We start from the raw sequence: 12,466 nt of genomic DNA on the forward strand, positions 1-12,466 counted from the left end.
GGAGGCCATGACCGAGGGGAGATGAGACCGTCCGCTCTTTGGGATGAGATATCATATGAAAGAAACATTTCTGAAGGATCGATAGGCTGTTGGGTATAGGGACTCTGTTGTTGCCACTGTTCTCCTACTCGTCCCAGATACCAGGAAGGGGTTTGAACCCTCTGAAAATAACTCCTACGGAATGGTCTGCGTGGTTCCTTAGGCCACTCCAGGCCGACCGCCTTAAGTGAGTCCATTTTGTTTTTTATGCGGCCCATTTTATCATCCGTGTGGCTGCCGAATAAAGTAGATCCAGAGAAAGGCAAATTGAGGATATGTTGCTGTGACTTCAGTTTTAAAGATGCAAGACAAAGCAATGCATGCCTATGGAAGGCCACATCATGGTAGTATTGATGCGCTGTCAGAAGGGGGAAATCAGCCGCTGCACTAATAACTTGTTTCAAAATCATCAAACCTTCATTAACTAACTCTAGAAACATTTTCCCACTCGTCTCGGCAAACTTTTGCACCGATTCCCACAATGTCCTATCATAGCGTCCGAAAAGAGCAGTTGCACTTGCTATTTTCATGGAAGTGGCTGCAGTACTACATGCTTTACGGCCCACCAATCTAATTTCTTGCTCTCTTTATCCGGTGGAACTGAAGAGGTAAGAGTAGTGGCATAGTGTCTCTTTGCTGCTACAATTACCCACGAGTATGGGGAAGGATCAGACTGCAGGAAGAGTGGATCATGATCTGGTGGCCTGTACTTTTTAATAGAAATCTTGATGGAGCAAACTTAACTGAAGCAGGATTCAAAAAGAGTTCAATAGTCTGTTCCAAGAGGTCTGGCACTATAGAAAGCAGTGGTCTTGAATGCTCGTTGTTGGAGCATTCAAAGATCACTGATGTAGTTGGAGTAGGCATGGACATTTGGATGTTTAATTTCGCCGATCTTCTCAATAAGCCCTCATGAAAGGTGTTAATGTCTACTATAGGACAGACTTGAGGTGACGGAGAGTCTGTTAAGGTTGGCGAGGAGCGCCCTGTAGAGGTACAGCATGAATAACTAAAACGATGGAGAGATCGTGACCTAGGTCCGTGCGACTGATTGCGATGAGACCTCCTTGATGATTAATGCCACGAGGTATGGCAGCTGCGAGAGTGATGGTGCATCCTGGAACGTGATATTGGACAAGGCGGAAGAGGTATTGACACAGATAGAATTGGCGCTGTAGGTGGCAGAGGCCACAGAGTTTGAGGAGGCGGAGGAATTGGAGGTCATGGAGGTGGAGGAGTTTGAGGCAGTGAAGGTGCTCCTCAACGTCTACATCCTGTGGTGGTGCGTCAGATCTGCTCCCTAATGTGTGAGCGTTTGATGTTGAATGCCTCTTAGACGTTACAGCATCCCCATATCTGGAGGCATTTTCAGAGAAATATTGGAAAAGAATAAGGCCTTTCCGTTTTCTTTTCCCAGCAGCATTATATATTTGTTCAAAACCAAAAAGTCAATGGTAATTATGGAGAGCAAAGAGAACAACTTTTTGCACATTTGGCTTTCATTTGTAACGAAGTTTACATTATGTGGCTTCAAAGGGTTGGCACTGCTAACTTATGCCACTCTTGATGAAGTCATATGGAGGAAATAATTATTCAATGTTAAAAATAATTCAATTTTCAAATTTAAGAATATAAAAAATGTGAATCACTTGGAAATTTTAGTTGTGTAACATGAAGGCAGGCAGGTTTAGAAACTGGGTGAGGAAACACACCATTACACATTGATTCGCTAAAACCACTGATTTATAAATGGCCTTTTAAATACAAATTAAAATAGTTTATTCAGATATTTAAGAATGTTGGATCATAATGTGCAATAAACCACATTTTTGCAAACATGTCTCAGACGGACATCTCGTCCACTGCCTACCCTCCCACAACAACAATGCCTTCCTGACAGAGACTTGGCTGAACGCCACCTCAGCACCAGACATCCGCATAGCCATCCCTCACGGCTACAAGATCTCCCGCAGAGACTGCACCAACAGAAGGGGAGGAGGAATCGCCATCATTCACAAAGACTCCATCAGAATCTCAACTATTACCGACGACACCCTCTCCACCGCCGAGCACATGCACTTCCAGATCCACACCGACCCCAACACCACCCTTAGAGGAACCCTTGTCTACAGACCTCCCGGACCCCGCCCTCAGTTCAGCGACACCATCGCCGACTTAATCAGCACCCACGCCCTTGCTTCCATGGACTACATCCTCCTCGGGGACCTTAACTTCCACCTCGAGAACAACAACAACTCCACCACCCTGATCGACAACCTCGCCAACCTCGGACTCAAACAGCTCGTGACGACACCCACCCACGCCGCTGGCCACACACTGGACCCCATCTTCTCCTCAAGCCCCCACATATCATTCAACCACACCACCGAACCCCACTGGACTGATCACAGATGCGTCCACTTCACCTTCAGGAAACCCACCACACACCACTGCACCCAACCGCTACTACGCTGCTGCTGGGGCAAGGTCACCATGGACCAACTGAATACCACACTCGCCCTGAGAACACCTACCGACCCCACCGACCCTGACACCGCCGCGAACAACCTCACACAGTGGATCAACGACTGTGCCAACACCCTCGCCCCTCTCAAAACCTCCACAACCAAACACACCAACAAGAAAGCCGCCTGGTTCACTGAAAACCTCCGGACCTTCAAGCACACCTGTCGGAAACTGGAGAAGAAATGACTCCACGACCAATCACCACACAGCCCTCAAGAGCGCCACCCGCAGACACCACCAACTCATCAGGACCGCCTTCAAGGACCGCCTAGACCAAAACGCACACAACATAAAAGAGCTCTATAGCACCGTGAAAGAACTCTCCAACCCCAGCTCCATCACCAACGACATCCCACCTTCACAAGACCCGTGCGACTCCCTGGCCACCTTCTTTCACCGCAAGATCACCGACATCCACGACAGCTTCAACTCCAACCCTTCACCACCAAGCCCACCAACCCTGCGACCACCACCCGCACCAGCCGCCTGGTCCAGCATCACCAACGAAGAAACCATCAAAACCATGAACTCCATCCACCCTTCGGACCCCTGTCCCCACCACGTCTTCAACAAGGCCTGCACAACCATCGCACCCCACCTCCGGAAAACAATCAACTGTTCCTTCGAGACAGCAACCTTCCCAGAAAGCCCACGCCGAGATCAAAGCCCGCCTGAAGAAGCCCACAGCGGACCCCAAAGACCACAAGAACTTCCGGCCCATCTCCCTGCTCCCATTCCCGGCAAAAGTGACTGAGAAGATTGTCAACAAACAGCTGACCCGCTACCTCGAAGTCAACAACATCCTGGACCCCTCCCAATCCGGTTTTCGCAGCAACCACAGCACCGAGACCGCCCTCATCGCCGCCACAGACATCAGGAGCCTGATGGACAAAGGAGAAACAGCCGCCCTCATCCTCCTGGACCTCAGCAGCCTTCGACACAGTCTGCCACTGCACCCTATCAGCACACCTCCATGACGTCGGTATTCAAGAGAAGGCCTTGTCCTGGACCACATCTTTCCTCTCCGGCAGAACCCAGAGCGTCCGCCTCCCTCCCTTCCACTCAACAACCACCGAGATCATCTGCGGCGCCCCACTGGATCCTCCCTCAGCCTGACGTTGTTCAGTGAAGTAGTGTGGCTCACTGGTTAGAGGCGGCAGACCCGAGAGCAGAGGACGGCCTGGGACCAGGGTTCGATTCCCGGCGCGGCAGGTTTCTGGACCAGGGTCAGCGGACTCGATAATTCTCTCGCCTCGGTGCCCACTCTGATCAGCGATCACACTCGGCAACTCTGGGCATTAGCTTGCCTCATCTTCACTAACGGCCCCACCAGACCGCCGGGGATGCCTGGTCTCACCCTGGAGATACCCATTAAGGGAACATCTCTCAGGGAAACCAGGAAGGGTTTCGCAGCGGTCGAAGCGCCTTGGGACCCTACGGGTAAGTAGTGCGCTATATAAATGCCTATACATACATATCTACATGGCACCACTCGCCTACGTCGCACGACATCATAACCTCAATATCATCACCTACGCCGACGACACCCAGCTGATCATATCCCTCACCGAAGACCCCCACACCGCCAAAACCAACCTCCACAGAGGAATGAAGGCAGTCGCCGACTGGATGAAGGACAGCAGACTTAAGCTGAACTCAGACAAGACGGAGGTCCTCATCCTCGGACCCACCCCATCATCCTGGGATGACTCCTGGTGGCCCACATCGCTAGGAACAGCCCCAGAACCCACTGACCACACACGCAACCTGGGAGTCATCCTAGACTCCACTCTCTCCATGGCCAGTCAAGTCAACGCCGTCTCCGCGTCCTGCTTCAACGCCCTTCGAATGCTCCGCAGGATCTTCAAGTGGATCCCCATCGACAAGAAAAACCGTCACCCAGGCCCTTATCACCAGCAGACTCGACTACGGGAACGCCCTCTACTCAGGAACTACGATCAAGCTCCTGAGACGACTACAACGAATCCAGAACGCCTCAACTCGACTAATCATCAAAGTCCCCCGCCGCAGCCACATCACACCCCACCGGAGAGGCCTGCACTGGCTCCCAGTCAACAAGAGGATCACCTTCAAGCTTCTCATCCACGCACACAAAGCGCTACACAACACAGGACACACCTACCTCAAAAACCGACTCAGCTTTCAGACCCCCACCCGAAGCCTTCGCTCTGCCAACCTTGTCCTCGCCACAGTCCCCACAGTCCCTCGTATCCAGAGAACCACCACCGGCGGCAGGTCCTTCTCCGACATCGCCGCCAAAACCTGGACACTCTCCCTACCAGCCTACGACAGACCCAGAAGACTCCTCAAGACCTGGGTCTTCGATCAGTAGCGCCCAAAGACCCTCACAGGTATGTAGCGCGCTTTAGAAATGTATTGATTGATTGAAACACACGCTCCTCACTTAAAAGGTTTTTTGTTCATTTGCTGCACTCGCTCATTCAGTAACATCAGGATATTTTAAAGCTCTATAATTTTAGTGCGCTGATGCGACTAGTCAGCATCACACACAGAAAATTGTTCCAACACCATTGCCACCTAGGCAGTTGTAGCTGTCAGTTAGGCTTCCTATGCTGTACATGTGCACAGGATCATGTTAAGCAGTGGCTCTCCTATCGAAGATTTGGTAAATTGATTAATGTGACTTTCATTGAACACTGATGTACACAAATTACTGAGTGAGCGTTTCTGACTAACAACTGCTAAACTTACTTTTTGTAACATTGATATTCCGTCCTTCTGCAATTCGATATTGTGATGAACACTGAAATTTCATTTTTTACTCTATATTCGGTTTGCTAAACTAAATATGGCTATGTACCAAACCAAGCACATTCAATATTTCTAATGTTTCTAGAGCTTTGCATCCTCCGTTGTGTGAGACAAATGGTATTGCTGGGGCTTCCTGCAAGATAGACAGCGCTTAAGGCCAGATTTTCCCCTTCAAAGAATGGCGGTAAACCTAGGTAAGGGAAGAGAAACTGAATCTCAAACTAAAAATCACAAACACCATGTTTTTGAGCATTAAATGACGCTTAATACATTATCCTAGACCTATCCAATCAGTTAATTTTTTACAGTGTAAATTAGGCCACATATCTTCCACCTTTAACACTGCTAAGATAACAACATTTGTCCACCACCATCTTTCTCGCTTCTTTCAGGTAGAAAAGAGGCTTCTGGTTACTTGTGATGAGCATTCTTGCCACTGCATCCACATAAGGTAACAAAGCTGTATAAAATAACAGGCACTACATTGGAAATAACACTATTTTGAATGTCAGGTAATTCAATCACCCCAAAAACTTCCTGATGGAGTTTTTCCGTTACAAACGAATTTTAAAAACCGGGCTAACCAAAAGGCAAGGTTTGTTTGAGGTGTTTCGATGATCACAATAGAGCGGACGTGGCAGGCAGAGAACACGTGATCAATTCAAAGCAGTTCTCGACCCCTGACGACCTGCATTTATTTCAGAGGCGTTCTTGATCACCTGCAGAGATATTCTGAAAGGCAACCAGATACGATAAAGAGCTCAAGGTGGTTTTCCAAGAGCCTTTCCACATAGTGACGTGTAGAACTGGTCAGATTACGTTCTCGCTTGAAGAATGAATTTAGAGGGCATTTTACATATTTTATATAGTTTTCAGGTTACACTTTTATTTACAAGTTTTGAGAAAATGTACAATTTCTTACATGGGTTACTTGTACAAAGTTATACTTTTCAAATGTTCATACCGATATTGTGCACAACAGTAGACACTGCAACACCAGACAATACATATAAATAGGTATCATCCCACACTGCAACTGAAGGTATTGCATCCAAAAGAACAAATCAAACCCGAATAAAAGCATTTTGAATCTTGGAATGCTTGGAAAACTAAACATGCCGAAGGTGCACACAGATGTGACATTCATAAAACTAGGAAGAGCAAGAAATGTGCATAGGTCTTATCAACCCCACAGCCTCGACCCATTATCGGACTTTTGTTACAGCATTTTTTAAACTTCAACCACTGTAACGTATTCATGGTGAAACCACTAATGTACAGAATTAACGGCAAAGAGGCCTTTTCAACCTTTCTTTAAAAAAACAAAAAAACAAACTTGTGCATGGTTGCACTCACCTCATTCCATAAATGATGTGCAATGTTCGCCTGAAATCACCCTAACCCTGGAGACTGGTCTGATTTTTCACCTAATAAAACGGCTTCAACTCCTCCCCTCAAGTAACTGTATACTATTTTGAACCATAAATACAGTAAGAACACATCTTGGCCATGAGTGCAGAGCTGAAGCAGCAATAACTCAGAACAGACATTATTACATGAAATAATCATATACAGCTGTGACTGTAAAGAAATCAAAGGAGATTGGATAGACTTGTAAGGACAGACACATACATAAAAACAAGAAGTGCATTTTTGATGAATTTAAAGTACATCAGGGACTAAAATCAATCACAGAATCAACTATTTGGGGCAGATCAATGCTTTCGTAATGTCAGTTAAAATGGGCATGTATATATCAACATATTTCTATACAAAACCCTCTCATAAAGCTACATATATAAGCACCACTGTGTATAACACAATTAAAATTAAAAGCTTATAATGCAAATGACTGAAAAGCAAAATACTGCCCCAAATCAAAAGATGAAGGACAACAGAAAACAGATATAGCATCAAGTAGTTATTTTGCAAGTAACCCAGGTAAAGTACATTCGACTTCATGTGGATGCTTTCTGATGTCCGAGGAAAAGAAGCTTCAGCAGGGAAATGGTGACAGCACAACAGCCATTTTGTTCAACAAAGTAAATGCAATGATGCAAGGAGAAGAGGATTATGACTCAAACACTTCATATATATTTTCCTCATGACCAGAGTGTTCATGTTCATATCCATCATCCTGGGTCAACAATCACGCCAACTCTGTTCCACTATCGCAGAAACTCGTTTTTCATATTCCCTCTTGTTTTCCTGGTATAGCTGGGCTGCTTGGCTATTTGCTGGACTGTTGGGGTTTGGCTCATCCAGTAATGACTATTTTGGGAAAAATAGCAAACTACAATTAATATCCAGAATAAAATCTAAAACAGTAGCTACATCAGTAAAAATATACCAAAGGTAAATGGGTGCATGTACAAAATACCACAAGTGTTTAAGGACTGAAAAAATATGAATGGTATTTAGTTTAATCCCACTGAGACAGCAACACGGTTGTGAACCAGAATGGGACAACAATCTAGCCTCATGAACGCCCGGAGGACACATATGTCATAAGCATATAATTGATGCCCCATGGTGGCCTCATCAATATAAAACACAAGCATGGCTTAAAAGAACATCGTTGCATCACCATTGAGGAATAACCACTGGGTAACATAATGGAGCCCATAACCACGCACTGCCCTTTAGCCTTCAATCTCTACGGTAAAAACATGTCTAGACAGTTCGAGACCCTCGCCAGTTCCTGCAATCAAAGCGCCACTTTGTAGAAATCAGCTGAGGGTTGCAGACATCTAGCATGATAAGCTCATAAATATAGCTTCTAATTTCTGGCGCACCCTGTCCTCTAAAGATGTCGAGGACCATGGGTATTCTGATGAAGATATGAGAACAAGTTCGGTAAGCGTTTTAGGAAGCAGTCTTCAGGGCAACCAACACTTTAAAAAGAAAGATCTTAAAAGGCCTTTCCATCAACCCCACCCCTCATATCCCAATCCATATTAAAAATTATACACCAGAGATGTAGACAGCAGTCGACGTAGCCACAAAAAGGAAGGGTTCAGGACGACCGACTGCTCGCAACAGAGAATTCCTACTCTATTTTTGAATTATTGCATCTTTGGTATCTTTAAAGTAAAATTCTAGGTCTCGTAGCGAAAACAGCGCGTAAGCGCTGTGTCTCGCCAGAGATCTTTTGTTACTGACACTGCTTCCCAGGAGACAGCACCTGGCGCGCGCATCTCGCAAAAGGCGATCGGCGCAGGCCACGCGCGCGGCTGTCTCCTGGGAAGCGCAAACATATACAGGCACACCTCCCCCTGCACACATGCGCACACACAAGCACACACACATGCAGAGAGACTTTTCATCGTATTATTTCTCCTTCGTTCATCCACCAAACTGCTCGTGGTCATCATAATCTTATTCCCTTCGCCTAGCTGCATATTCTATTAAAAAAGGATCAAGCGCTTCCATTTTTAGACGCCGGCCTTTAATGTATTAATTGGCTGCTACACTATGGTCCGTGCTTTGCCTTCACCGCGTGCAAAGATAAAGGAGATAACTCTGCATGCTCGTCTCAGCTCGCTCTTGTCTCTCCCTGTACGGCTGTCACATACACAAGCATACACACACACACGCACGGAGAGACATCCCCCCCTCCCCCTCCCACACACAGACACACGCACAGATACAGGCACCCCCCCCTCCCGCCTCCCCCCCTCCCTGCTCCCCCCCCCTCCCCGGCATTCCGGACTTGTGCAGCCTCCGACAGCGGGGCTCTCCGGGCATGGGAGCTCCGCGTCACCACTGCTCCTCCAGGCACTCCGTGGGCTTCACAAAACGGAAGTCCCGCCCCACGATAGGTTTCGTTTTGCGTGCGCACAAACTCAGATATGGCATCCGCCGGGTGCTACGCGGTCCAGCCGCCACCTTCGGCTAGCGCGCGCCGAGGTGGTGGGTAATTTAGAAACGCCCATACTATCTATGTAAGACATCAGAACAGAACACTCAGAGTCGGGTCATTATACCTCTTGATAACCTCCATAACGGCAACCTTAATCTAGGCTTTTACACAATTCTGCAGGATTCTTTTGAACCAATGTCCCCCCGTGATTTTAGGAAATGTAATCGTATTTTGCCTACAATTTATTTTCTTGTCAACGATACTGCCCTTTTCATCGTATTATTTCTCCTTCGTTCATCCACCAAACTGCTCGTGGTCATCATAATCTTATTCCCTCCGCCTAGCTGCATATTCTAATAAAAAGGATCAAGCGCTTCCATTTTTAGACGCCGGCCTTTCATGTATTAATTGGCTGCTACACTATGGTCCGTGCTTTGCCTTCACCGCGTGCAAAGAGAAAGGAGACAATTGTGCATGCTCGTCTCAGCTCACTCTTGTCTCTCCCTGTACGGCTCTCTTATCATGTCGGCAAATTGTCTCATTTTCGTGCTCTTTTCTCTTCCTCACCCCCGAGCCCCTTTGACAACCATTCAACAACTGGTTCAAATATGTTATCTCAATGTTTCAAGCTTTATTACAAATGTAACAAAAAGATGTTAATATTTGACATATGTTCTTGGATTTTCGTCACAATAAAATACACTGAACATAATCTTCACAAATGTTATTTACAAAAGTTTAAGCTATTGCCAGTATAAATTACAATAACTTTTATTTAAGTATTAATTATTAAAAAAATTAAAAACCATTGTTATTTGTATTATCAATACATGTAAGTCACGTAAATACAACACATATTGCATTACAAATGCTGTAGGTGTCACATTTGCGAAAGTTATAACTATTGGCATGGTAAATGACAAAGCTATTAATTTCGCTATTTTCAAAAACAAAACCTAAATAAAAAAATTGTCATTTACAATACCAATAGCTCAAACTTTCCTAATACGAGACCTATTGCATTGCAAATGCTTGTTTGTTGTTGTTAGTGACACCCCTTTAACCACCATTACATCACACATTTTCGAGTGCTACAGAACACAAATACAGTGACTGAGAAAATGTTTAGTGGAAAAGGTACAGAAAGAATGAATGGTAACATTTACACAGAGCACCAGTACGCACGTGCCTTTAGGCAATGCAGCTGTAATACCACAAGAAAGGCAGGAGGAAAAGCGGAGGAGGATTAGCGACTGGAGTTGACAGACAAAGGGTTTCTGAGACTATTTTTCTAACTTGCTAGTTAGGTGGTCCTTCCGGAGTTATTAAAAATTAAGGTAACGAGTTCCACTTGCTCATTAGGAAGACTGAACTCTTACCTCTACAGTTGAATAAAAGAAAAAGGTGCATGTCTGAGTAAAGCTCTATTGGTAGCTCTGCACTCCCTCACAGGCTAAAAAAAAATCTATATTTTATACATCAAATTAGGGTGCCATTAGTTTGTCGGTACATTTGTGTAGTAATACAAGCACTTTAAGGCAAAATAAGCTTCTACCTTTAACTAATATAAGTTTCTTCTCACCCCCAAGATGTGGTCTCTCCTGTGAAGACCAATAATTAATTTGATTTTGCTACTGTACAGAGCTGGAGACCTGTACAAGGTCCTTGGCCATCCTTAAATGCAGGCTAATTGAGAAATGTAAGAATGGCCTCCATAACCACCAGATGCTTTGATGATGTAGAAGGCGGCACACTTTAGACTCTTGTAACATATGGAAGAATGCATTTTGGAAATAAAGGTCGTTTGGGCCTTCACAGTGTTAATCAAGGAATTTGCCAAGATTCTTAAACCTAGCCCTTTATTCAACACTTTGAGTAAAGATCAACATCAACACTTGTTCATTGAAAAAATATAGAAGATCCGAAAGCACATCAACACCACCAAGCTGCTTCATTCCTTAGGAACACCCCTTTCCACAGACTCTTACAATGGTCATTCTTCAAAAAGACCCATCTCTTGCATATCTTGTTGACATAGTCAAGTCCCTCAAAGCAGTCTTATAAATATGATGTCTTAACCTTGTCCTTCATCAAACCTCTCTGGTGCATCTCTCACCCCAAGACAGGCCAGATCCTCCCACTCCTAAAGAAACCTAATTAGACCCTAATGACCTAGCCAACTACCATACCAGCCTATCGCTTACCTACTATTCATCAGCAAGGTCATTGAAAAAGTAGTCTTCGTTCAACTCAAGTCATATTAATACTAACAATTTCCTGCACAACCAAGTCTGATTTCAATCATGCTGCAGCACTAATGCTGCTACCTTGCACACCACAAAGTATGCCCTCCTGTCTTGACCACAGATAAAGAGGACTTCTGTCACCCAATATTGCCAATCCTCTTAGTTGCCTTTAACAGTCGACCATTCAAACCTCAAATGCATCCTGGAGCTTTGACCAAGGTTGTCCGCCTCTTTTTTTTTCTTTTAATACGGATTGTGCAGAGGTGGGGGGCGTGGGGGTCAGAGAAGAGGGATACTCCAGAACCGTTTGGATCGGTTATATGGAAGAAAAAAACGACATCCCTCGGAAATCATGCCCTTTCCCTGTTCAAGTCATAATAATATCTTGTTGACCATACCTTCAGTACAAGGAGTTTAAAAAGCACTGACCATGACAAAACTAATGTATTCTGGTGCTTAAGAAAGAATCACTAGCCCCACTTTAGAACCTCAGAGTGAACTTTTGAATAATTTATCACTCATGCTTCCATTGGGATGTCAGCTGGTTCTCTTCGAGGACACCTGTAAGTAGATTCTGGATGCAATTGCCCCAACAAAAAAAGTGTATGTAAGCACATTCAGCCCCATGGTATACAGGAGAGCTTAAAAAAACTAATGCAGAAGGTATGCCAGCTGGAGTCCTAATGGAACACCATAGATAAATCTAACTAAAGTTATGCATGTACTTACTAGAATGCCATTAGAAGAGCTAGGACTGCTATTTAACCATCTGCAATCCGCCGGAATTCTGCATAGTTTTCTGAAGATAAGAGGGTTCTCCGTTCCTCTCTGCTGACGTGGATACGTTTAGAACCCATCTAAAAAGAATCAGAGCATTCACGGGTTATCCGTATCCACGTCAGCAGAGAGGAACGGAGAACCGGACGTACCCGTGGCCGCGCACGATCAGGATAAAGCGAAGGCGCAGCTTCTACAAACCCATCAAACCGTTATCCAGTGG

The 12,466-nt window shown here is 45.3% G+C and overlaps 1 protein-coding gene across 1 annotated transcript in view; it reads right to left on the minus strand.

The window, feature by feature from the left end:
* Positions 1-6,217: 6,217 nt before the first annotated feature.
* The window catches only part of UBE2A (ubiquitin conjugating enzyme E2 A), a 186,185-nt gene continuing 179,936 nt past the window's right edge, over positions 6,218-12,466 (minus strand). The window contains exon 6 of the mRNA XM_086918559.1: positions 6,218-7,629. Coding sequence (XP_086774685.1) covers positions 7,501-7,629 — 129 coding nt within the window. The 3' untranslated portion in view covers positions 6,218-7,500. The remainder of the gene's footprint in view (positions 7,630-12,466) is intronic.

The sequence above is a fragment of the Lissotriton vulgaris genome, chromosome 4_1 (assembly GCF_964263255.1).
Source record: "Lissotriton vulgaris chromosome 4_1, aLisVul1.2, whole genome shotgun sequence".
NCBI lineage: Eukaryota > Metazoa > Chordata > Amphibia > Caudata > Salamandridae > Lissotriton > Lissotriton vulgaris.